This window comes from Marmota flaviventris, chromosome 12 (assembly GCF_047511675.1).
Source record: "Marmota flaviventris isolate mMarFla1 chromosome 12, mMarFla1.hap1, whole genome shotgun sequence".
NCBI lineage: Eukaryota > Metazoa > Chordata > Mammalia > Rodentia > Sciuridae > Marmota > Marmota flaviventris.
This window is the reverse complement of record NC_092509.1, coordinates 49089058-49116898: the sequence shown is the minus strand read 5'-3', so window position 1 is coordinate 49116898 and position 27841 is coordinate 49089058. Positions and strand designations below refer to the sequence as shown.

Here is a 27841-nt window from a genome sequence, read left to right as displayed (position 1 = left end):
TTTTTTGTACTCAGAGGTTTCCAACACATTTTATTTTGCAGACCACTGGCGTGCAGCTTGAGGACCGACATCTATATAAATTCCTATAAAACGTCCAGTATTGCCAGTCTGTGGCAGCCTCCTCTGCACTGCCTGCCACCAAGGGCCTCAGTCTCAGGTGCACACATGAGGGGGGCCTGCAGACCCTGGCTTCCAGGTAGCTTTGCGTGGAGAGTTCCTTTGGCGAGGATCGACAGGTTTGGAGTGCGGCTGCAGTGCTGGCGAGCAGGAAGCCTTCAAAGCCTTGCGGAGGACTGGCACCCTTGATGGTTCTCCTCTGTCGAAGACTCAGGAAGATGCAGCGCCCTTGTGCTTAACGACTGGAACCCTCCCGACTGCTTAGTAGGTTAAAATATAAGGAAGCCTCTGCTTTAAGTAACACAGATAACACCTCTTTAGATGTTCTAGAACTACAAAATTTAATTCAAGAAAATATAGGTCCCATGAAAGACTTAAAAGTTTTATAAAACTAAAATCTAGTTTTCCCCGATAAATTGTACTTTAGGCAAAACCCTCCCAACGCTTCTAAAATAATACTAAAAGGGGCATCTGATTATACAAGAGCAATTTAAAAAATTAAATATTTATTTGAATAACAAGTTTTAAGTTCGAGCTGCAATGTTGGCAATGCAGATTTTTAACAGATCACAAAAAGCGTGCACAAAAAAGTACTAGCGCAAAGGACAAAACAATGCTAGGAATTAGGCTAGAGTTGCTGATTTTAAGGAAACAAAAGGCCTGAAATCACTATACAAAATATAAAATGTATTAAACACTACCATCCACACAACAGCCTTTATTATTGATTATATTTAAAAATTATTTGCGTAATTATATATTGAATTGTAAATGAGTATTATACATGAACTCCCTATTGGAAGGCAATTCCTTGTTGCACTATAGAACATCTAATTACATTGCAAAAAGTATTCTTTTTTGCTATATCTGTAAAGAAAAGTTAATGATATTACTGTAAATATCAGGAAGGCTACAAAAAGAAATAACATTTCTTTTTTGTCTTCAAAGTGCTTTCCATGCAAACTGAAGCACTTGCCTTGTGAAACTGAATGCACTATTGGAGAATGTCCTGGGTCAAAGAGATGCTCTTGAATTATTAGTCTCAGCTTTACAAATCAAAGATGCAAAGGAATCATGCAACCTTCTTACTACCAGGAGACCATCTTGTCACTTACCAAATCTAACCTTCCAGAATACCATCCAAGATACAAAAAAAGACCAGACTGATATGATAAATACACATATAATGAAAAGACACAACTGCTATGTGACACTACTCTTGGTAATGTCTGTGCTGTGTGAAAGCACCTTTAGAAAGAGCCTATGCGGCAAGAGATACGTGTCTAAAGATTCAAAATGAATCAACAGTATTGGATAACAATATAATTCTCAACTCAGAAGCTGCCTCAAGATTAGGTGCATCTTCAGTTAATGTAACAGGAAAAGAAGGCCATGGATTTCATTTTATTAATTGTATCCACTCACAATCGACCTAAGGTCACCAGATGTGTAGACACAATGAGATTTTTGTTGTTGCTTATAGTCTTTAATTGAAGTGATGATAAAGGAAATAGATCTATTTAAAAACAAAACCAAATAGCTATTTCTGTCTACATTAGGAGGTGGCACCAGGTGTGGGATTCACATTTTGAGTGGCCACTTGTGGTGCAACTTCGATAATCCGGGGCTTGTCTATTATTCTGGCGGTACGGTTGCCCTTCTCTACAATCCCAATAATCCATGCTTGGTGACCTTCGCCATACTTGGGGGACTTTATCTCTGCACAGAACCGAGCAGCCTGCTCACGTGGTAAACATATTAGAAGGCCTCCTGGCAAAGGAAAAGAAAAGAATTATCATTACTGTGATATTAGAAGCTGAAGCAGTTTCTCTGCCTCTACTAAAAACTTCTACACAAGATCTAAATTCAGCCAACAACTTAACCAACTTGCTCTTTCCATTAAACCAAAAGGCTTTGCCCTATCCCATAGACTAAACAATTCCCTGGTATACACCTAGACAACAATAAACTTTAAACTGTGACGATGACCAATCATTGAACCATTTAATGCTGTGTGTAGTAAGATGCTGGGGCCTCAGAAACATGTGGTAGCTATTTTTTTTTTTTTTAACACTACATTGAAAGAAATATTTACAAATGAATAGAAATGCTCATTTTCAATTTGGATTCCTCATCTCACCAAAACCACTCGTTTGTATTTTAAGACTCATGAAAGAGTTTATGCCTCAAAGAATCTAGGTTCTAGTTCCAACTCATTGTCTTCAAAACAGAAATAGTAATAACACATTAAAATAAATCTTCACTATTTCTAGTAACTAGGCAAGAAAAAAAAATTGCTTCTAAGTAAAAATTAACACAGGAACAATTTGTATAGTGTACTTTTACTTAAAAAGTAAAAACTCATTCTGAATAAAAGAAATAAATTTAAGTAATTGGTATTATTCACTAACTCATTCAATATTCCCTCAGTGCCCACTAGGTGGCAGACTGTTCCAACCAGATAACCAACAGGGGGAAATCTCTGCCTGCTTTGAGACAAAACTTCTTTCTTTCAAGCAGGAAGCTGAAGGGTCCTTATCAAAATCTGTAGGGGGCCTGATGAAGTCCTGAAATTCCAAGCCACTTCAAAGGGGCTGCAGTGGGCAGGGCTTTGTGGTCTCCACCTTTGCCTATACCAGAATCTTCAAGAGTACTAGGACCACTCCAGCTGACATCAGGTATTCTGGGGGTCAGGTCTAGACAACTGACCATTTTTAAATTCCCAGGATAGAAAACTAGAGTTATACAGAAAAGGAAAGAGAAATAAGAGAGAATCTTATAAGAGTCAAGATAAAGCACAAAGGGAGAAATGGAGGAGAGAACTTTGAAAACAATACACTACTTTTTTTGGGGAGGGGGGGTTTTCCAGGGATTGAACCCAAAGTCACTTAATCACTGAGCCACATACTCAGCCCTTTTTATTTTGAGACAGGGTCTTATAATTAAAAGGTTGCTTACAGCCTCACTAAGTTGTTGAGGCTGGCTTCAAACCTGTGATCCTCTCAAGCTGCTGAGATTACAGGAATGTAATAATACAGCCATGACACCTGGCTCTATGTTTTCTTTTATCTTCTTTTGGTACCAGAGATTGAACTCAGGGATTCGACCACTTAGCCACATACCCAGCTCTATTTTGTATTTTATTTTAGAGACAGGGTCTCACTGAGTTGCTCAGCACCTCACCATTGCTGAGGCTGGCTTTGAACTCGAGATTCTCCTGTCTCAGCCTTCTGAGCCTCTGGGATTACAGGCATGCACCACTAAGCCTAGCTCTATTTCACTCTTAAAAGAACAATTTTAGACATTTTTTCAAGAAAAAATTATAGTCAGTTCAATGTCTTCTATAGGTATTAGTTTATTTCAAATACTAAGCTTCCAATGACATTTGGGTAATGACTTATCTTTCCCACATTCTCCCACTCCCATACCACTGCTATATTCCTATATCCAAAAGGAGAAGAAAGGAACACTCAAAATATGGCTCTTGGTCACACATGGTAGGTACTGGAAACCCACACAGAGGTGGCCAGAAATAATTAGGACTGCCCTCACAAAGTGGAGATACACTCACACACTAGGCCACTGCTTTCTCATGGAGCATTCTGTTGGCTTAAGTCCAACCCTCAGACTTGGATCCAGGATCCCATACCTGATGTCTCCGGGCAGGTTCCATGCATGAGACCAAACATGTTCCCACAGGCCTTGCTCACAGCAGCCATCTTGGCCAGCACAGGGAGGTTGTGAATCACAAACGACACTTCATTCCTCTGTTGCTTGGCCAGGTTCTGAGCATGGCCCAAGATCCCAAAGCCTGTGATGTCAGTGGCTGCGTGGGCATTGAACGTGTGCATAAGTCCTGCAGCTAAGAGAGCCAGAGGAAAAAAATACCTTAGTTGAAGAACTCAAAATCACAAACTAGTGAAAACTCATTTGTCAGGGAGATGGCATACAGAAATAATGAAAAAAGATAGTATTACAAAATTAGCAAAATCAATGAAATTCTGATTTTCCTTCTTCCTTTCCTTCCTCTTTTTATGGTGCTGGGGATGGAATCCAGGGCCTCACACAAGCCAGTCAAATACTCTACCACAGAGCTATACCCCCAGCCCTGATCTATTTCAATCTAAACTGCCTGGAACCTGTCAGCAGTTTCAATCAAGAGCTATTTCCAATATGCTGACAAAAAACTATACAGAGGAATTATTCAACAGCAGGTAATTTAGATCTCCTCCTAAATACAAAGAGGACTTTCAAAGACTATTTGACTTAAAATCAATCAAAGTACTCTTGCTAGAGATCAATTATCTCTAATTGTTCTTTTACTTTTCAATTGAAAAGAGTATCAATAGGGGCTGGGGTTGTGGCTCCATGGTAGTGTGCTTGTCTAGCATGTGTGATGCACTGGGTTCAATTCTCAGCACCACATACAAATAAATAAAGGTTCATCGACAACTAAAAAATATTAATAAAAAAAGAATATCAATAGACTATATTTTGGAATTTGGGGGTAAGTTTAGGGAGTTCCCACATGCCCCTTCCCCAGTTTTGCCAAATGAACATTCTGCATCTACAGCACAATGAGTCAAATTAGTACTTAACTATGAACGAAAATCCATAACTCACATGAGGGTTGAGTGTGCTAATTCTACACATTAACAAATGTATAACAACAGCCATCCAACATTAGAGTATCATGCTCTAAAAATCTTGTGCTGTGCCTAGTAACCCTCTCTCCCCCAAACCCCTGGCAGTCAATGATCATTTTACTGTCTTTACAGTTTTTCCTTTTCTAGAAGGTGCTATAGATGCATCTTACTGTAGAAGCTTTTCAGAGTGGCTTCTTCCACAACAGCACCTTTCTTTTTAATATCAATGATATTCTATCATCTGGATATGCCAGTTGTTTATCTGTTGATCTACTGAGGGACATACTGATTCTAAGTTTTGGCAATTATGAAATCATGAATAAAGCCGCTGTAAACATTTACATGCAGGTTATTGTGTCAATTTAAGTCTTCAGGAGGGTAAACTCACAAAAGCACAATTGTTGGATCACATGGTAATAATGCCATTGTTCCATCTTTGTCAGCATTTGTTGTTGTCAGCCTACTGGATTTTAGCCGTTCTAATAGGTGTATAGTAGTAACTCTTAGTTTTTACTTTGCAATTCCCTAACAAAATGTAAGGCTGTGTAGCTTTTTATGTTTATATGCTATCTATGTATCTTCTTTGGTGATGTGTATGTTATGGGGTTTGGCCCTTTTTTTTTTTTTTTTTTAACTGAACTGTTTTTCTTTAAGAAAAAAAACTGGATGATTGACTTGTAAGAGTTCTTCATTTATTCTGGCCACCAGACGTTTATCAGATACATTTTGCAGATTTTTCTCCCAATCTGAGGTTTATCATCTTCTTAATAGTCTTTCTCACAGAACAGTAGATTTTTATACTAATGAAGTCCAACTTACCCAATTTTTCTTTCACAGAAAATATTTTTGTGTTTTATCTAAAAAGTCAACTCCAAATTCAATGCCAACTAAATTTTCTATTTATCTTCCTGGAGTTTTACAGTTTTGTTTTATTATTTAGGTCTACATCCATTTGAAGTTTAACTTTTATGAAGCATGTAAAGTCTATGTCTAGATTTATGTTCTGCATGTGAATGTCCACTTGTTCTGGAACCATTTGTTGAAAAACATTTTTCCTAATGAATTGCCTTTGTGTCTCTGACAGAGGTCAGTAGTATGACTATGGCTGTGTCAATCTATTTTTCTATTTCTCTCTAAGGATCTATAACTTGTTTCTTACAAGTAAAGGGGGGAAAGTATGAAAAATTTATATTTCAAAATAAATTGTTCACAAATAGGTAAAAGGTTGCTAAGTGCAGTGTCATATCCCTGTAATCCCAGTGACGTGGGAGGCTAAGGCAAGAGGATTCTAAGTTCAAGGCCAACCTGAGCAACTTAGCAAAGCATTATCTCAAAATACAAAATAAAAAGGATTAGGGATGTAAGCTTAGTTGTAGAGCACCCAGTACCACTCCCCCCCCCCCCAAAAAAAGGCAAAATGTAATCCCTATCTGGTAGAATATTATTTGGCCATTAAAAACTACTTATACTAAGTAACAATAAATGTTGACAAGGATTTGGGGAAAAAAAGGTATACTCAAATGTTGTTGGTGGGATTGCAAATTTTTTTATTTGGTACAAGCACTCTGGAAAGCAGTATGGAAATTCCTCAAAAAACTTGGAATGGAACCATCATTTGACTCAGTTATCCCATACCTCAGTATATACCCAAAGGACTTAAAATCAGCAATACCATAGTTACACAGCCACATCAATGTTTATAGCAGCTCAATTCACAACAGCTCAACTATTTATGGAACCAACCTAGGTACCCTTCAACAGATGAATAGATAAGAAAATATGGTACATGTACACAATGGAATATCACTCAGCCATAAAGAAGAATGAAATTATGGCATTTGCCAGTAAACAGATGAAACCTGGGACTATCATGCTCAGTGAAATAAGCCAAATCCCAAAAACCAAAGATTGATGTTCTCTCTGATGTGTGGATGCTAACACACAATAAAGGGAGAGGGGATAAAAGTTCGTTGGATTAGACACAGGGCAATGAAGGGAAGGGGGGATGGGAATAGGGAAGACAGTAGAATGAATCAGACATAACTTTCCTATGTTCATATGTGAATACACAATCAGTGAAACTTTATATCAGGTACAACCACAAGAATGGGATCCTAATTAGAATGAGTTATACTCTATATATGTATGCATGGTATGTCAAAATACACTCTACTGTCATGTATATCTAAAAAGAAAAAAAAAAACTATGTATATGAGGATATATAATATGGGAAAAACAATCTTAAAATGTTAAGCAGACTCCAGATACATAATTTATGATACATACTAGTTTAAAAAACAGCAGGAAACCAAAAAAAGTTCTGCAAGAATACGTAAAAAATACTAATGAGCTATTCTGGGGTGGTGGAACTACAGATAATTTTCTTTTCTACTGTTTTCCATCTTCTAATACTTTTTCTAAAATAAACATGTAATTCTTCTATAGTAGGATAAACGGGGAGAGAGAGACATTGAAAAGAAAAAAGTTACATATAGTACACCACTGAAAACTGATACACAATACTTTGGAAAACAATTTGGCACTATCTAGGAAAGCTGAGACCAAAGAAGTTCTAGCAGTAATGCCCAGGTCCACTGACAGCAGATCAAATAAGGAAGCATGCAGTGGAATGTTTAAAGTAAGTAGAAAGGCAGATGCTAAAGTAAATCCTTTTAATTAACTTCAAAATCAAGAGTATCAGATGCGATCTCTTAAGATCTCCTGGGGACAAGAAAAGAAGGAACAATGGAATGAGTCTGACCAAACTTTCCTGTGTACATATATGAATATGCCACAGTATATTTCACCTTTATGTATACCCACAATAGATTAATAAAAAACAAGACCAAAAAAAAAAAAAAAACCCTATAAGTAAACAGAAGAAAGATAAACAGACTAGAAAAAAGGGACTAAGGGTAGGAGGATGAGACACAAATGGAAATAGGGACCAAATTGGAACAAATTGTACTCTGTGTCTGTTTAATTTTGTCAAAATGGAAGCCAATATTATATATAACTAAAATGATAAAAAAAACTTTTTTAAAATTAAAAAATATTGAAGAGAAATACAGTTAAAAAAAAAAAGAAATTTTTAAAAATATTCTGGTCATGGGGCTGGGATTGTGGCTCAGCAATAGAGTGCTAGCCTAGCATGTTGAAGGCCCTGGGTTCAATCCTCAGCACCACATAAAAATAAATAAAATAAAGGTATTGTGTCCAACCATAAAAATTAAGAAAAAAAAAATTCTGGTCAGGCTGGAGGATGTAGCTCAGTAGTAAAGTGCTTGCCTAGCATGAGCAAGGCCCTGGGTTCAACCCCCAGTACCACACACAGAATTTTTTGCTGGGCAAAGTGGTGCATACCTATCAACTTCAGCAACTCAGGAAGCTGAGCCCCTAAGCAACTTAGCAAGACCCCTTCTCAAAATAAAAAATAAAAAGGGGTGGGGATGTAGCTCAGTGATAAAGTACCCCTGGGTTTAATCCCCAACATTTCATTCAAACAAGAACAAAAACAAACAAACAAAAAAAAAAAACCCAAAGAATTCATGACTTATGTATTACATATATTTGGATCAATATCATTTTGGGAAAGTTTAAAAATAAAAGGGAAAATACCAAGAAATCAGACAACCCATCCAATGTACAGAATGCTCCTTGACTGCTGATGGGGTTGTGCAATAATCCATTGTACCCAGAAAACATCTTAAGTTGAAAAAGCATTTAATACACACAATCTACCAAACATCATAGGTTGGCAATACAGTAGACTATAGTATATTGGCTGTTTACCTTTGTGATAAACAGCTGATTAGGAGCCAAGGCTGCCATGCAGCATTTCAATCATATTGCCTATCTCCAGCACCAGAAAAGACCAATTATTCAAAATTCAAATTGTGGTTTCTACTGAATATTTCTCACTCTAACACCATTGTAAAGATGAAAAATTTTAAGTGGAACCATTAGTAGGGGACGTGTGTTTGGATTTCCATGAGTAAATTCACATAAGCCAAATCAGGTACCAAGAGAAGATGGCCTATAGTCAACAGTCACATCTGGCCAGCCACAAGTGGTTTTCTTTTGTGTTAAAAAGCTGTGTGCATGTATGTATGATAGGGGAAATCAATGAGCAACTGAGACTCTATGTGGCCTTCAAAGTCTAAAATATCTACTACCTTGGCCTTTTCAGAATGTCTGCCAACCCTTACCATAGAACCCTTCCCTGCTCATACCTGTCCTGTTGAGCCGTGCCATATTCATCATTGCTTCTTGGTATGCCAACTCTACGTCTTCTTGGGTGACTACTAGCTTAATTTTATTCCATTTTTCAGGCTAACAATGGAAACATAAGTCAAGGAGAAAAGAGGGGGAAAATATGATTAATCTTTACTTCTTACCACTGACACAAAGAACACCTTTTTGCTTAGTCATCTTCTGAGTTTTATTTATCTAACTTTGTACCAAATATTTAAGTGTCCATCAGTCCCATCGTCATGATTTCTTTTCTGTTCTCATTCTACATTTCTGTAATCAATATTGCATCTTATTGGCTATGTAAACCTGGCAATACAGCTACACTGAGATGGCAACAGGTGTGTGAGCACAGGCTGAAGCTTGCTCCTCTTTAGGAGGGTGAAAATCACATTATCAATAGCTTTGAATGTCCTCTGGTTCTCCTCTCATCTCTCCTATTATGCCCACAGCTTTCATTTTTCATATTATATTTTTATTGATTTTAATTGAAGCCTGGAGTGAAGCTTTTCTTTTGGAGACTGGGTCTCACTATGTTGCCCAACTGGCCTTGAGTTTGCAATCCTGCCCCCTTAGCATCCTGGGATTATGGACACATGCCTCTGCCTAGGAGTGAGAGGAGTAAAGCTATCTTAATAAAGAGAAGAACTGGAAACAACATTAAGTGCATGCACACTGAGGTCAGTCGTGGGTAATTAAAGGACATCATAATGAGGACAAAGAGGTCTGCCTTTATTCCCCTCAGCCTGATTTTCGAAGAATCCAGCACTATGATGCTGGGTTCATGACATACTGTCATATGGCCCATTAACTACCCCCATTTATGCATCTACTTATTTGTTTTATTACAGAATAAAGAAAACCCAGTAACCTACCACCCAGTGTAATAACTAAACATCAGCAATATCTTCTACTTACCCTCACTCCATTGCTACCTCTCTCCCAAGAAGTAGCAATTATCCTGGATTTTGTACTTTCCCAACATTCAAAAAATAGTTTTCTCATAATGCCTAAATAGCACTCTTTGGTTGCTTCTTTCTTTATAAAAAGCATATAGTAGGGCTGTGATTGTGACTCAATGATAGAGGTAGAACACTTGCCAAGCACATGTGAAGCACTAAGTTTGATCCTCAGTACCACATAAAAATAAATAAATAAAATGAAGGTATAAAAAAATACAATAACATTAAAAAAAAAAAAAAAAAGCATATTGTGCTGTTGATGTGTCCTTTGGTACTTGCTTTCTTCAATTCTGAGCATTTAAAAAAACTGATTTAAAAAAAAGCAAAGGTAATGCTGACCTGAGGTGGAGACACCAACCCCCTTGCCTTGCCTGCTTCCAGCTCCCTTGCTCAACTGTGTAGTCCTGGGAGGTTGTCCTGGCCAGCATCTGTAAAGTACCCCTGCAATGCCCTTCCTATCTAGTTTACATCCCTGGGTGAGGAGGGAAAAATAACTGAGAAGGTGCAAACTTAGAGAATCTCTTACTCTGCTACATCTGCTACAACTAAGATATATACCCAAGGTTGATGAATGAGAGAATATACCACAATCTTATTAATTTCTGAGTTGTTATGGAAGAGAAAAAACAAAGTCAGGTATGATTATAGGAGAAATTCCTTTCTATTCTAGATGCATTCTCCATGAGAATTACACATCAAAATGTTCATAATTACTAGGGCTGGGGTTGTGGCTCAGTGGTAGAGTGCTTGCTTATTAGCATGTGTGAGGCACTGGGTTTGATCCTCAGCACCACATAAAAATAAATAAAATAAAATAAAGGTATTGTGTCTACCCACAACTAAAAAAATATTTTTAAAAAATGTTCTTAATTACTAATCAATTTAAAAGACAACTACCAAACAAAAACTCAACCCCCAAGACTAAAAATTTGTCCCTAATTGGCCTTATTTATACCCCAAATACCACTTTCCACAAATTCTCCCCACAGTGTTATTACTATCATCATCATAATCATTTTGTTATGCTGGGACTAAGCCCAATGCCTCACGCATGCCAACAAGAAAACTACCACTGAACTACACCCCCAGCCCCGTATTACTTTTTAGTGATGTTTAAGATGTGAAAATCAAAGCTATCTCAGCACCAAAAATACATGATGCTAATCCCTGGCCTCCCAAATTCTTTATAGAAAACCTCTGAAGCCCTAAGCTGGGGTTACTTACTTCAAAAGTTACTTGAAACTTTCATTTGATACAAGAATATGAGCAATTCTGAGGATATCTTTTAAGGACCTGATTGATTAAATTAAATTCTATGGTACTAAAAACTAAAGGTTTCATTTTCTAAACCCTCCAACAAAAATCACTACAACTCTGAAAACTAATTATTGTGCTCCCGCCCCCGTCACGCACAAGCAGCAGTTTACTCACAATATCCAGCCACTGGTGCACAGCAACAGCAACTTGTGTCCCCAGAGGTTTTGTCAACACAAGCACATCCCCTGGCACTGCATTATCTGGCCTGAAGAAAAGAAAAATAGCACATTCTTGTAAAACTAACCAAGGAGATCAATTCATTAAAACAGGAGAAGGAAAATTCTGTTTAAAAAAAAAAAAAGTACTTGCTTTTGCACTTACTTAAATTTAAGCCAACTGTTACCATGTACTAGGTGATATAGCCTTACAACCTTCTACTGAAGCTATTACTGCAACAAAATATTAACAGGAAAATGAAAACATCCATAGACTTAAACATATCGGTCAATTATCTATAGATTTTTTTAAAAAAATATAACAGGCACAGTGCCACGCACCTGTAATCCCAGTGGCTGAGAGGCTAAGGCAGAAGGATTGGAAGTTTGAGGCCAATCTGGGTAACTTAGTTAAGACCCTGTCTCAAAATAATATTAAAACAAAAAGGGCTAGGAATACAGTTCAGAGGTGGAACACCCCTGGGTTTGATCCCAGTAACATACACACACAGTATGCAAAGAACCAGATCATTTAGTCTTCCAAGTTTCCATCAGGCCGTTTCCCTTAGCCATATATGAGTGGGTGTAATTCACAGATGTACCAGAGTTCCAAATCATTTGAGGCAACAAGACTTCTCAAAGATGGCTTGTTCGTGATCACTTATATGGTAGAGACTCAGGTAGGATTTTTTAGGTTATGGGATTTGGCTGGAATTTGAGTCTGGTGTTTTGGTGATTTCTGCAACCAGGTTCCCAAACTCAGTGACCAATAATAAGTTTCCTATCTGGCACTCAAGGGTCAGGGTAGACCCTGCTTTAAAGAAAGAAAGCAAATTCTAAAAGGGCAGCCCTGAAAAGGAAAAGTTTGATCCTCCAAAGAAAACAACTATTATATTTGTATCCTCACTACCAGGATGTGCATCCATCACTCAGCCCTTTCTTGTCTCAGCTCAAGGACCTGTCCACATAACCCTTCTAGCCCATCACTGGGCTACTAAGATGATATAAAAGCAAATCAGAGCAAAAGACTTCAGAACGCATATCACACTCCCTAAATCAACCTATAAGATTTGTATTCATTGTCAACTTTGAGCAATATAAAACTTGGAAATGTACAGGAATCTCATTTCCCAAAAACTAGACCTTCAGATAAAAGTATCCTTCAATTCTGGTCCACTCACACCTGAGGCTAGTAAATTATTCCACTTTAACAGTTATGTGCAAGCAACAAATTTATATCAAGTGTGACAAACTATGGTGTTACTTTCAAGTTTATGGGCAATATGACAGAATGTAATCATATGTATAAGTTCTTTTAGCTTTTTTAAAAAAGTAAATATACATGCTACTGGCAAAATATTCCGTAATTTTCCTCCCCATTCAATTCTTTACTAAAAAGCTGAAATGAGTGAGACAAAGATCCTTTAGTATCTAAGTGGAAAGCCTGAAAACTACTAACATATGCTATATGTTGGGAAAATGAAGCATTGGTGGTATGTAAAATGCACAATCCTTAATGCAGAAGCTATCTGATAGTAAAAATAACAAGGAGCTTCCATCAATTAAAAAAAATGGACAAAAGATCTGATTGTGAAAAATGTTCACCCCTACTTATAAGAATAAGGTTAACTGGGTATAGTGGCGCATGTCTGTATTCCCAGTGACTCAGGAAGCTGAGACAGGAGGATCGCAAGTTCAAGTCCAGTCTCAGCAATTTCGGGAGGTTCTAAGCAACTTAGACCCTGTCTCAAAGAATAAAAAATCAAAAGGTCCGGGGATATAGTAGTAAAGCACTCTTGTGTTAAATCCCCAGTATCAAAAAAAAAAAAAAAAGATTAAAATCACCAAGCAGATTGGGCTGGGGATGTGGCTCAAGCAGTAGTGTGCTCGCCTGGCATGCGCGTGGCGCTGGGTTCAATCCTCAGCACTACATACAAATAAAGATGTTGTGTCCGCAGAAAACTAAATAAATAAATAAATATTTAAAAAAAAAAAAAAAACCACCAAGCAGATCAGTGAAGACCAAGTTTGTTAACCTCACTGAGTTTTCAGAATGTGGGGAAACTGATCCACTAAATTCATTGCTATGGAGCATAAACTAGTAGATCAACTATGAAGGGCAAGCTAAATGGAGATATCAGAATCATCAGCACATGTCACCTGCTCTAGTGATTCTACTGAGAAATTTATTTCAGTAGATTCCCCTGTCAGTAGATTCCCCTGAGTAAAATGATCTGTTACCTCTAAGGTCCCTCACTAGAGTATTATTTGTAATGTCAAAATGACTGAATATCATCTAAGTGTCAACAACAGATTGGTTTAACAATATACAAGACTGGGCTGGGGATGTGGCTCAAGCGGTAGCACGCTCGCCTGCATGTGTGTGGCCCGGGTTCAATCCTCAGCACCACATACAAACAAAAGATGTTGTGTCTGCCAATAACTAAAATAAATATGAAAAAATTCCGTCTCTCAAAAAAAAAAAAAAAAAATCTTAAAAAAAAAAACCAAAAACCCAATATACAAGACTAATAAAAAGGATGCCTTGCAGGCAGGAATCAATCTGGTGATCCAGCCATAGGTGAAACCATTTGCACTGTGGATTCTTTTTCATACCTTTTGAATTCTGAACCTGCTCAACATAGTACCTATCAGTACCTATTCAAGAAAGAAAGAAATGGAGTTTACAATGCCTTCAAAAACAGGGCAGAGTGGCTTTTCTTAACAAGACATTAAATACAGAAAGTGACAACCTGTGTTGAGTTACATTTCCAAATAATATAGAGAAAGGACCAAAAAAACATATGAAAAGATACTTTGATTAAGATATGCAAATTAAAAGCACAATAGGCTACTACTTCACACACAGTAGGATGGCTATAATCAAAAAGATACAATAAACAGATTTTGGAAGGGATGTGGAGAGACTTATGTCCAACCAAAAAACCTGCATGAGTATTTATAGCATCATTCATAACAGATAACAACCCAAAGGTCCACCAAACAAAAAAATGGGTAATAAAACATGTGTGTCCAAATGATGGGTTAGTCAGCCATAAAAAAGTAGGTAGTAAGGATTTATGCTACAACTTTTTTTTTTTTTTTTTTTTTTTGGTGTGCTGGGGAATCGAATCCAGGGCTTTGTGCATGGGAGGCAAGCATGCTACCAACTGAGCTATATCTCCACCCCTATGCTACAACTTGGAAACATTACAATGAGTGAATGAAGCCAGATACAAAATGTCATACATTGCATGATTCCATTTATATAAAATGTTCAAAACACTTAAATCATTATAGACAAAAAGTAGAGTGTTTGCCAGAGGATGGTGGGGAGGAGGGAACTGGAAGGGATTGCTAATATGTATAGAGTTGCTTCTGGAATTGGATAGTAATGATGATTATATAAGCCCATCCTCACAAAAATCTATACATTAGAATGATGAATCATGTGACATTTTGTTAGGTGAATTATAATTCAATTTAAATATAGAAAATGTTCAAAAACAGGATCAAAGAAGTACTACATGCTACAAAATGGATAGACCTTAAAATGTTAATTATATGAAGTGAAATAAGCCAAGAAGGGATAGGAATGGGGATTGACAACCAAGGGGCTTCTTGTTGGGATGATAAAAATTTTCTACAATTGACTGGTGATGGCTGTACTTTATCAATAGACACAAACCCACCTAATTGTATACTTTTGGGGTGAACTGTATGATATGTGAATGATTTATATAAAAGTGAAACAGATCAGGTGACATGAAACAAAAATCAACTTACATGATAAATTCATTGGGCTGGCAGACAGTTGTAGCAACTCCTCCCAGAACAATCCAGGGGTTTAATACTGTTTGGCCACCAGTTACAGACGTTCCTGCTTCCTCAGCTGCATCTTTAAAACCCTGTATAATTAGGGGCATCACTTTATCCCTTTCCTAGGGTTTAAAAGGACAAAAAGGAAAAGTCAATTCTCTTCAACTCAGAAAAGAGCTTCTATACTTATAAAAAGGATCACAGGATCCTAAATCCTGAAAGCTAACAATAAGGCAGGGTGTAACAAAAATAGGGAGTATTTCACATTGTAACCATTTTTATCAAATGCTGGAAGTTGTTATGGGCTACAATGCTAAGGGAACTCAGTCAAGAGAGGAGGAGAGATGTATGGGACTGGTCCACAGACTGAGATCCAAGTCTGATGACCATCAGACCCTCTCTCAAAATAAAAAATTAAAGGCCTGGGGATGTAGCTCAGTGGCAGAGTGATTGGGTTCAATCCCCAACACTGCAAAACAAAACAAAACCAACCTAGCTCCCTCTGCATATCCACCTTACCTTTGGGGAGGCTTACATTAACCAAAGAGTGTGAAGCCTGGTGAGGGCCAAGATGGGAATGCACACCCACAAGGCCCTTGCTGACCCCACTAGGTATAACTGATCAAAGCACACATTGCTAGGGCAGAAGAGAGGGCCTACTAAAAACGCAAGATTTCCGTAAAGTAAGGCAAGCTGATTTGGGGGGAACACAGGGGTGGAGAGTCAATAAAACCAAGTATCTGTCGAAAGTAACCAAGAGGAATTCATTTCTGGTTCAAGGAACAAGTACCAAAGACAAAGTATCTCCAGGAAATGACACAGAAGTGTGACTGCATGAACACGTGATGTCCCCAACCTGTATCACGGTCTACTTCAGTGACACCTTGCCACCAACACAAGGTTACTGGCCCTCAAAGTGTCAAGAGTCCTGGACCTATATATAAGTCAGTGCCTGATCCCACTGGTCTGGCACTTAGGTACTATTACTATGGCTATACTTTATTAAAACACACATACATAAAACTTGTAAGTTTCAATCTACCTGGAAGAGAAGGAGATAGCAGGGTGGTAGAAATAAAAAGATAAATAAACCAGATGCTCTCATTTTAATTTATTGCTAACCACCCCAAATTAGAGAGCTGGAAGGCCTATTGGAAGCCACATGGCCTCCTCACTTTCCAGATGGGAAACAAGTCAGAAAAGTCTCACAACTAAGACCACAAAGACCAGCAAGCAGACACAGAGGGACCTCCTACTTACCCTGTCAGTCATTTTATTACTGACTCCAAGGAGCATCAGCATATTGTCACATTCTGTGACCCCCATTGCATAGAGGTCACTGAGGACATTGGCACATGCTATCCTGCCCTGGGAAGAGAGGGGAGATGTGAGAAGCACAAACAGGGAGTTTCCAACTGCAGAAATGAAGACCTAGCCTATGGTTTGGCCTCCAAGGAGAACTCAAGAGACTCTCCAGGAAGAGCAATTACCAGGATGTGGTCCTCAACTTCTAGATTTGTAAACTAGTTACCTTTCTTTTGGTATGTCTTTCTCAGACATTCCTAATAACACATTCCCCTTCTGTGTAGAACAAAGATTTACATGTTCTTTTTTTGTTTTTCCCCCCAATATCATCATCCTGAAAATCAGAAGCCTGATTTATCTAGATAAAGGAGGGTGTGGGGGAATGTCAGGAAGACAAATAAGATTAGAACCAATAGTCTAGGGAGTAAAAGAGTCTGAAAACAATGACACTAAGGCAAACTTGGAAACATCCACTTATCTTAATTAAATAGATTCTACAAAAATGTTGACATTACTGGTTATAAAAAGAAAAGAAGATGGTTTAATGTACTTGGATTGAAAAATTTTTGTAGCCTCAAGACTATAAGAAATAAACAGGAAAACCATCTTGTTTGAGAAACAAACAAAAAAACATAGAAGAAATAAGAAATATACAGGCCTAAAGCAAGACTTTTTTCTAAAGAAAAAGAAGTATTTCCCAGTAAACTATACTGTTTTATTAGGAACTTGAAATTGTTTAATAGGAATGTAACAATAAAGTTTTTTTTTTTTTTTTTTTTTTTTTTTTTACTGCCATTGGGGATTTTTTAAATGTAAGCTGCTACTATATAAATTACTCTTTTTTCAGACAGTAACGAGAAAATGAAGTTTTTCCTCTGATAAAAGGATAATCAAACTCTAAGGTAGTATTATCAGTTTCAATGGCTGTTTAATTGTTTTATATTTTCTTATAAATTTCTGATAGATTAACAAACTTCTGCAGATCCACTAACATCAGGCCAACAGGTAGTATACAACTTGGAGACACCAATCACTGGTCCGAGTGGTAGTGACTTACTGGGAGCTCACAAATGCTTTTTTAAAAATATTTTTTAGTTGTAGTTGGACACAATACCTTTATTTTATTTATTTATTTACTTTTATGTGGTGCTGAGGATTGAACCCAGTGCCTCACATGTGCTAGGTGAGCTCTACCACTGAGCCACAACCCCAGCCCCTCACAAATGCTTTTAAGAGATTAGGTATAAAGAGAACAAATTCTGGCTTTAACCTCTCTGCCACCTGCTCAGGTGGGACACATAGGTGTGGCTCACCTGCCCAGCCTCTCAGGAGTATTGGTCTAGAGGAGGGAACAGGTGGAGGTGCAGAAAGAACACTGGTTCCTAATAACCTGTTTACTTGTTACAGGAATCCTAGCAGTGAATACCCATTATTTTGCTACCTCACAGTCTAAATTCCTTTTATGCAGATTAATCCCAGTGTCCTCACCATATAGGAAGGACATCTGGCATTTTATAATAAGTGGGATATCCCCATCTCTTCATTGGCCTCTCTTGGTTGGTAGGGAAGTAGGGTTAAAGGCTGGGTAGGTCAATGTGGTCATAAGCATGCAATAGAAAAATGGAAAATATATCTGTGTGATACACGACCAGTAGCTAGGAACCTCAATTCAATGATCAGATATATATCATACACAGTGTCATAAACACTGTAGTGGGTAGGTACGCAGATGACTGATGGGAAGTAACCAATGCTGACGTTTATCAGAATAAATGTTCAAGAAGTCAAATTACAATGAGACGCTAAGCTCCTTTATTTCTGGAAGGAAACCTTTGAGATTAGTCCTATTAGAGTTCAGTAACATAGAATGGTGAAGTTTATAAATGTCAAAGAAACAGAATATAAGGAAAGAAAACAAAAAACTATATCAGTCCTACAAACGACTAAAACAATAGGTGTTCTTATGCACAAACATACACTCAGGTACAAAAGCAAGAGAGGGACTTCCCTGCTCTACTTACTTTATGACAGTGCCAAGCATGAGCACAGAATGGGCCCAACTGCTGTGACTATAGGAGTCACAGCAGGGATGAGTAGTGTACTCTGGATATAGCAAGAACAAAAACCCCCAAATCACAGACAGACAAAACTACAGCTACAACCACAAACCAAATGCATATGTAATTCCAGTGATAAAAACACATTAGGTTAAACTTACCATCATGTAAGGGTCATCTACAATAGGATAAATGTAATCTGTGGTTTGAACCAAGGAAAGACCACCATGCCTCAAAGGAATGACGCAAGTATCCATTCCAATGCCTGGGAAGATGGAAGTCATCAGCATCCAAAAATAAAAGGGGAAAGTCATTTTATTTCATATGATCAACATTATGAACAGGAAGATTTCTGTATAAAACATTTATGGAAATTCTGCATTGCAAATGAGGCCATGTGTTTCCTATCAAGAACCATTACATGAAACTTAACTACATTAAGAAAGAAAATATGAAAAAAAAAGTCATCAAAACCCAATTTCAATATGGGATGATTTTTAATCCTTAATGTTTGAATAAAAATTCTTTTTATTACTGTATTTTTATTGCATTACTATATCATATTATGGGTACCATTCAGGAATTCTTTAAAGATGAAAATAGTACATATGAATTTGTATTTTTTTATCTATAAATACTTTGAGTATATTTTTAGATATTATTCTATTTTTCTGGTGGGGTATTTATGTATTTCACATACAGAAAATGCTACCATTACTTTTTTATTTTAATGAAAAATGAAAATGAGAAAGAACAAAGCCAGAATAAAAATTCAAAATTTTCTACTAACACTTCTGTAATTCATTTTATAGGTTCCCCAAAGAAATTTTTAAAAGATCTTAAAATTCCATTTTAGTCCCTTACTGAAAAACTTAAAATCATCACATTTACTAGCTTACAATATAAACTTTCTGTCCACTGTAAAGAAAATTTCTCAGTGGGGCACTGTGACTTAAGCCTATAATTCCAGCTACATGGGAGGCTTAGCTCAGTGGTAGAGTACTTGGGCTCTGGGTTCAATCTCCAGCATTGCCCCCCACCCAAATTACTCAATATGGGTATGAGCAATACTTCAGGTTATTAAAAATTATTCCTCAAAATTTAAAAGGTAGTAGGGACCACCTATGGGCTAATTAAAAAGAATTCTCTTTTTCTGAAAACAGTTTTGTTTGTATGTGGTGCTGAGGATCGAACCCGGGCTGCACGCATGCCAGGCAAGCGCGCTACCACTTGAGCCACATCCCCAGCCCTGAAAACAGTTTTGATGCCACTACAGTAGTCTACATTTCTTTGAAAATTACCTGTAATGACATTTTACAAATTCGGACTGGCATTCTCAAATAAGCTGAATACAGAGTGTTTTCCTATACCCCCCTCTCAAAAGGACGCCCTTCCACGCTCTTAGGAAATATTTCACTTTGGCAGTCCAATAGCCAAAGTCAGGAAAAAAAATCAGGATGAAGTACAAAAATAAGAAAATAGAGTCTATCCTATAAATATGGAATTCCAAATGAAATAAAATCATATCTCAATCACATTGAAAGGACTTTTCATATTTTGCAGCAGCAAAACTGTTTTAAACATCTCATATCATGACAGCAACAGATCCAATAACAGATGATTGCTGCTGCCCTTTCTCTTTTCTAGAGTTGGTCCACTATAACTAAAGCAAAAATAAAATTTACCTTTAAAAAAAGGCCAGACTGTGAAAACAGGCTTTTTACTATATTTTACTATACTTGATGGCAAAGTAGAAATTTTTAAAGAGATTAGTAAGGAATGGAGAATATAATTTCAGAATGTCAAGTCTCACAAACTGGAGACAATAGTACACCTGACTTGTGCTCAGTTTTTATCAACTGGGTAAGAAAGTATGAAAATTCACCTCAATGGCACACATGCACAGACACAAATTTCACCTAACAGTGCTCTTTCGCAGGTAAGTGCACTCAGCAAGAACTGCAACTATCTCCCTAAATAACAATTCTAACAACAGGCTGTTCTGAGTGTACTATTATTCACTTTAGAAAATAGTGAGATAGTTTCCTCTGGGTTTCTATTTAAACTACAAGACTACTGAAAGAGATACTAAATAGTTGTTGAATGTTACATACACACTTGAGGATTGAAACAAGGGGCACTGTACCACTGAGCTACATCCCCAGCCCTTTTTTCTAAGTTTGTATAGGGTCTAAGTTGCTTCAGTCCTTGTTAAATTGCTGAGAATGATTCAGTCTTAAATTTGCATTAAATAAACTGGGAATGGTGGACAATGACTATAACCCTGGTGACTCGCTGAGGCAGAAGATCACAAGTTCAAGGCCAGCCTCAGCTACTAAGTGAGATCCTGTCTCTAAATAAAAAATAAGAAGGGCTATGGATGCAGCTCAGATTATAGAGTACTCCACATCCCAAAATGAACTAAATACATTTGATTTGTAAAGCACTTTATTTCTATACTTAGCCAGTTCTTTCAACAGAGTAGTTAATGACTCGGAGCATGTTACTGGGCTAAAAAGAAACTGCCATTATCCACATTTTCCCTTTCACAACTGTGACACTACTGCAATAAGGACCAGTGCTGTCCCATGTGGTAGCCACTAGCCACTTGAGGTTGTTAAGCACTTGAAACATGGCTAGTCCAAATTGAGATGTGACATAAGTGTAAAATAATTTTTAAAAAACTCATTAGTAATGTTTTATATGCATTCAAAATAAATTTTTTTATATACTGGGGTAAATCACCTCCAAAATTTTAAGGAAGGGAAAGGCATAAGCCTGAGACAGACCATAGGCTTTGAAAAACTAACGTTTCAAATTTAAAGAGAGGAAAAGGGAAATGAACAAAGGAAAATGCCATGAAGTAAGAAAAAACTTAAACACTAGACTGGGAAGCTTATGTTGAATTATTAGCAGGTGATAGGGAATTCTCAGATTAAAACTCTCCGTCAAAATAAATAAAAATCCAACTCATCATATACCACCAATAGTGTTAAGTATGTACCAGCTTCTAACACACACTTAGGCTAACATTTCTTTAATTGGGATACATCTAATAAACATGTGCACCTTTTTTTTTTTCTTTTAAGTTACTGACGGACCTTTATTTTACTTATTTATATGTGGTACTGAGAATCGAACCCAGGGCCTCACACATGCTAGGCAAGCGCTCTACTACTGAGCCAAAATCGCAGCCCCAAGTGTATGCACCTTTAAGCTGTTTTGATTCATTCTTCAATTAACACCACCTTAGAATCTAGGAATTATGATATTCAATTAAAAGTAGAAACATAATCACATATAAATACGCATCTGTACGTATATATACACACATATACACATCTAATACACATATTATACATGTGGATTGACACAGGTAAAGAAACAGAAAATTTCTGGCATTCACAACTATTTCAATAAGTATTGTTGTCTCATATTATAGACTGGGTAACATTAGTAACTGGTACAAGATTAGCAGGTTAAGTATGACTCTGATTCCAAGGAAAAGTTCTGGCATGAAGGTACACCACTTCTATAGGTTTTACTACTCTGCTTCTTTCAGCATCCATTTGCTTGTCATCTGGGGATCTGTATACCCCCAGGGTTTGCCATGAATGCAAATTTAGGGGAAGTGTTTTTTCTGAGAAAATTCAGTTTCATTTGCTTCTCAAAAACCATGTGACCAGACAAATGGTCTTTGTGTTCTTCTATCTACTTTTTCCTGTCTTTTCATTGGTTCCTTCTGTCACTGATGAAAGCTGAAGCCAAAGCAGATCCTCTCCCTACTTCCAACCCATTTGGTTTTAGAAACCAGAAGGCAAGCAACAGGAAGAGGTAGAGTTCAGATCCTGACCCAACTCTGTCCCACAGAATGGGCACACCTTTCCAAGCCTCATAAACTACTGGAAGAACAGTGACCAGGCCCCATCAAAGCATTCTGGGACAAGGCAGGCCCAAGATCTCAAACAAGATCAACAAGATGATGCTATGAATAGCAATTACTACTTTACTTTTTAAAAAAAAAAATATATTTATTTTTTAGTTGTAGGTGGACACACAATATCTTTATTTTTTACATGGTGCTGAGGATCGAACCCAGTTCCTCACACATGTTGGGCGAGCACTCTACCACTAAACCACAACCCCAGCCCTACTACATTACTTTATCCATAGGAGTTTTCTTTTTTTTTTTCTTCCCCTCCTTTTTTTGCAGTACTGGGTATTGAACCCAGGGCCTTTTGCATGCTAAGCAAGCACTCTACCCCTGAGCCACATCTCCAGCCCTATTTCATTTGGTTTTGACCACTGAGTGGCTTATTTTTTGATACTATTTTCAAGAGCTTCCTCAATGTACTCTCACTTCTTGACAAGTCAGTCAACATTAAATCCAACTCATTCATGTTGATATTCCTCCACAGCTAGAGGAAAGAAACTGTTTTCAAACTTGAGCTTCTGGGAGTCCTGTAGGCCATGGGGGAGGGGATGAGGAGTACTTTTTTCCTCGCTCCCAACCAAAGCAATTCTGTCTCCCCTACCCACCCCAGCACTGGGGATTGAACCCAGGAGGGCTCTACCACTGAGCCAAATCCCCAGGCCTTTATATTTTTATTTTGAGACAGGGATTTGCTAGGCTGCTGAGGCTAACCTTGAACTTGTGATCCTCCACAGGAGTACAGCACCAGGCCCAGTGCAACCCTTTTATTTCCTTTATGTATTGTGGAATAAAGAAGTAACTCAAGCTCAAAACCAAGATGGTAAGACAGAATTTTCTAACAAAATAGTGAGCAAAAACAAATGAAATTAAATCTTATGTAAGAAAGATCAAGTCACCCTAACTACAGAATATCCACACCCCCAGAACACAATCCACTCACAGGGCAAAGTGGTAAGTCTTTCATCATGCACTTAATGAACCATACAAAAAACTCTAATGAACAATTTCCCAGAGCCTAAAATGTCTCTAGAACTCTGTGTTTGGGAAAAAGGAAACCATAAGCACCAGGAATTTAGAAAAGAAAAAACCACTGCCCTCAACTCCAGATGGCACCCTGAGGTCAAGTAGGATTTCATCCTGTCTTCTGAGTTTGGAGCAGTCCTTTGTGTCCTACTCTCAGCTTTTCAATCGTTGCCTACTGTATAGGATCCCAAGTTCCTCCCAGGCCCAGTCATTACTCTCAAAGTATTATACATTATGCTTACAGTATAACCTTCCCTAGGGCAGTCAAGAGGATGCATGAATTTCAGGGATCATTTTAAGAAAAAAGCATAAATGAATTTCTGCTTAATCCTCGGCTAACCAAAAAATTTAATTTAACATAAAAAATGCTTTTACTGTACTATAAGGTGTCAATCGCATATTCCATAGTTTAATAACTGTTATAGATCTGTGTCTTGATGCTTTTCAAGTACTTCCTCTAAACTAGGGACAATAACATAACACTGTCACCACTGGATTGCTCTTTGAATTCTACAGACATTTTTTTTTTAAAAAGGCAACATGGGAGGACAGAAGTTTGGTTTTGGACTCATTGACTGGACTGTAAAGTATGGAAGAACAATGGTTTACATACCAAGTCTTGGCATAACGGCTCCCAGAAACTGTTCATCTTCTTGGAAGTGGTTCTCTTGCAAAGACTCCAGTAACTTCTGCAGGACATCTTGGGGCACTTTGCAGCCTGTGCCCTTCAGTTCAGTAAACCTGGTTAACCGGAAGCTCTTATCCAATTCATAACTTTCCGGGTTAAAGGACTCCCGCGTAGACATGGTTCTGGGGCCCACACTCCTCACAGGTTAGCCCCTCCCCTCCCTCTCTCTTGTTTGGCTGGGTTTTTTACTTCTGATCCACCTAGGTATCACCAAAACACAAAAACCATCATTAAAAGAATTCAGACATGTACTTGCCAACCATCAAGTGAACACATTAGGGAAATTCAGTATATGTGACAGGGGCTGAAACCACTAAGACCATAAGGAAACAGCCACAATACCTTCTTTAAAATGGTAATGCATAAGCTGGAATACATCTTTTTAAAAAAGAGCCTATATGTGGGTTAGGGATGTAGCTCAGTGGTAGAGTCAATGCTTGGCAAGGGCAAGGCCCTGGGTTCAATTTCCAGAACAAACAAGAAAAGGACCCATGCCATCCCAGATATCTATGCAAGATCTGAAGTGTGGTTATAATGTTGGCTCTGAAAATAGTAAGGAAGATCTTCCCTGAAGAAGGCAGTCTGGCCAGCAAGCTCATATGTCACTGAGCCACCTTGAACAATAACCCCAAAAGTTTCTTCTAGGGTGCAATAGTATGGGAACCAAACTGCCAGCCACTTCATTTGTAGACCTGAAAGCCGCTATGGTGACTTTTCTAGAAAACCTTTTGATCTTTTGGTATCTGATAGAAAAACAAAACACCTACTGGAAACTGGAAAAGGACATTTATACAAATGCATTTGATGAAATTCTTCAAGATACTAAATTCTAATTTTAGAAAACCATGTTTCCTTCCCAGCCATAAGAATACAACACAATACAAAACTAATGAGGAGGCCTCCCTAACAGGAGGCCTCCCTAATGGACTTTAACTTTAAAAACTTGAATGGCTGTTTAACACAGTAAAGTCGGTGTTCTTCAAGAGCACTTGGAAAGTTCTCTGATGTTTTAATGCAGTGCTATTTCCTAGAAAGCAAACATCCCGCCCAACAAACTAGAACACACATCATTGACAAAATATGCTACTGCTCATTACCATTTCATTACAGAACTAAAACAATAAATTAAAACCTACCTAATCACTAGCATTTACAGTACCCAGTACCATCATAAGTTTCTGGAACAAGTCTTCTAAGTTAGAAGCCTTCTGTGCTCCCAAGGTTAAAAACCTCCAGATTGATACTTTATTGGGCATAGAATGAATTACAGACACCCCAAATTTTAGGGTCAGTTTCCCCTATAAAATCTATGATTAAGAACATAATTCCCATTTATAGAGTTTTGCATCCCCTGGGAAGCACATCGTTCATTTAAAATAAATTTACAAAGCCCGAGTCTGGGCAGTAATCCAAAGCATCCTTACAAAAACATGTTTGGGATGAGCAATGACTTTAGTGGGAAAGCTACAACTGTACCGGGACAAACCTTCCAACACCATTCCAAGAAACCAACCTGCCCCCAAAGAGAAAGCGAGCCAAGCAAGTTACAGTGATGGGAATTTTGAAGCCATTTTAGAGTTTGAAAAGTCTTAATACCACTTCGACTAAGAAGGGTTTGAACAAAAACTGCAAAGTTCTAGCCCTCCGCAAAATGCCTTACATTTAACACCACCTGATCCCCACAGGGGGGAAAAAAAAGAAAATCCAACTCCCCGAAGCATCCAATTATTTTCCTACCTCCCATCCCTATACCCGGCCCCACCTCCGAAAGATGGGGAGGAGAATTTGGGGATTCCTTTTTAATTTCCATTTTCCCACACTTTTAGAAGGGGAAAAAAGTTAGAAACACCTTACACCAAGAAGGGGCTCAGTAGTTTTAAAATTCCAAGTGGAATGAGAAATACAAGCCACCACAATCACATTCCAACCTTAAAAAACAGCTAAACTTATATTTTTGCAGGGGAGGAGAAAAGAGGAGGGACGGCGGGGCGGCGAGTGAAGTAAAGAGTAGAAAGGGGGGGTAAATTTGCCTAATAAGAGAGTCGACCGCAACCAGGGAGCCACGTGTTTACACCTTTAAAACAATGACATGAATATTTAAAGATAACGTTTAACCCTTTGCTTCCTGGGCACGTTTTCATTTTTGACCCGAGCGCGGGATGCAGGGCCGGGGAGCGCGGTCAGCGCGGTGGGCAGGGCGAGCAGCCCGGCGGGTACCTACCTACCCCCAGGCCCCGCACGTGCAGAGGGGTGGACACCGCGGCGTGCGCGCAGGGCCCGGGCGCTCTCCATGAGGCCCGTGGCGCAGGCGGCCCGGGCGCTAAGGACGGCACTCGGGAACACCTTAAGTCTCAGGCTGCCGCCTTTAAAGGCACAGCAGGCCCGGGCCCCGCTCTTTGTGCCGCGCCGCGCTGCGGGCTGGCGGCCGGGCGGGGACTGCGCGGAGCTGCCGACTGGGCCATGCTCACTCAGGCAGTCCCGCGGCGTCGAGGGCGGCGGGAAGAGCGCGCGGCCCACGGCGCTGAAAGGGCGCGAGGCGCGCGCGGCCCACAGGCCCGGCCCGGCGCCCAGGTCCGGCTGCGCCCGCGGGGCCTGCAGGCGCGGGCCGGGTGGGGGCGGGGAGGGCCGGAGGCGCGGCGCCCGGGACACCGAGCTGGCTCTCCCGCCGCGCGCGCGCGGGTCCCCACCGCCGCAGCACAAAAATGTCGGCGGGCGAAAAAATTAACCCCTGCGTGGCCGCCCTCCCCCTCCACTCCTCCCCGCCTCCTCCCTCCCTCCTTCCCCGGCCCCGCGCGGCGGCGGCGGCGGCGCGGGCGGTGCTTCTTTTTTAAAGCGGCCCCACCAAGCCCTGGCTCTGCCCCTCTCCAGGCAGGGCTGGAAGGGCCCGCCGTGCACGGCTCCCCGGCGGTCCCGGGCGGCCCGGAGGGGGATTTGCAACGGCCGCCCCGGGCCTGCGGACCGATATTCCCCTTTAAGCCTGGTGTCTCGCCCCCCCTCGCCAGGCCCGCCGCTTACCGGCTCGCTTTGCGCCCTCCGCCTCCTCCCGAAAACGGGCCGCGGCCGCTCCCACAATGCACCGGGCGCGCCGGGCTCCCTTAAGCGTCGCCTGAATAAAAATGCTGCTCCCGGCGGCGGAGGCCCGGCCCGCGCCTGGGCGCCGCGGGGGTCGGCCTGACTGCGCGCGGCCCTGCGGGAACCGGGCCGCCGCGCTCCCGCCGGCTGGGCCGCAAAGGTTCCTTGAGGCCGGCCACCTCTTTTTAAGAGGCGGCGGGCCGCGGCCGGAGCGGCTCGGTGGCTGCGTGCGGCCCTGGAAGGGGGCGGGGGCGCTGTGCAGGCCCGAGCGCGGCAATGATTGGTCTCGGGGGAGGGGTGGGGGGTTGCAAACCCGGGGAGCGGTGGCATCCGTTGCATGATGCAAAAAGGATTGATTTCAAAAGTTGCGAGTTGCATTGGCAGCAGCCTGGGGCGTCGTGTCCACCTCCTTTTCCCGACCCGCTGGAAAAGCCAGGAGTGATTTCCTCAACCTGGCCGGGCTCGACCGCGCTGCACCAGCGGGACGCAATACC

The 27841-nt window shown here is 39.7% G+C and overlaps 1 protein-coding gene across 3 annotated transcripts; it reads right to left on the bottom strand.

Moving 5' to 3' along the window:
- Positions 1–27444, bottom strand: Sephs1 (selenophosphate synthetase 1). 3 transcript variants are annotated; one of them, XM_027928614.2, is made up of 9 exons: positions 27291–27444; positions 24201–24475; positions 18792–18895; positions 16529–16636; positions 15236–15390; positions 11409–11499; positions 8997–9096; positions 3767–3979; positions 1–1887 (listed from the first exon to the last, which is right to left on the bottom strand). In XM_027928614.2, the coding sequence occupies exons 2-9, from the start codon at positions 24391–24393 to the stop codon at positions 1673–1675; spliced, it is 1179 nt and encodes a 392-aa protein (XP_027784415.1). In that variant the 5' UTR covers positions 24394–24475; positions 27291–27444; the 3' UTR covers positions 1–1672. The 3 variants fall into 3 exon arrangements, with proteins under 3 accessions (XP_027784415.1, XP_027784416.1, XP_071456062.1); XM_027928615.2 differs by lacking the exon at positions 27291–27444 and adding an exon at positions 26497–26786; XM_071599961.1 differs by lacking the exons at positions 16529–16636; positions 27291–27444 and adding an exon at positions 26497–26789.
- Positions 27445–27841: the final 397 nt, after the last annotated feature.

Bases quoted from the DNA above. Each gene is read 5' to 3' on its own strand.
- Sephs1 (XM_027928614.2), bottom strand. From the start codon at position 24,393: ATGTCTACGCGGGAGTCCTTTAACCCGGAAAGTTATGAATTGGATAAG. The intron at 18,896-24,200 runs GTATGTAAACCA...CCATCTTCCCAG, and splicing joins AGCCGTTATGCCAAGACTTG to GCATTGGAATGGATACTTGC. The intron at 3,980-8,996 runs GTATGAGCAGGG...TGGCTCTCTTAG, and splicing joins GGCACGGCTCAACAGGACAG to CTGCAGGACTTATGCACACG.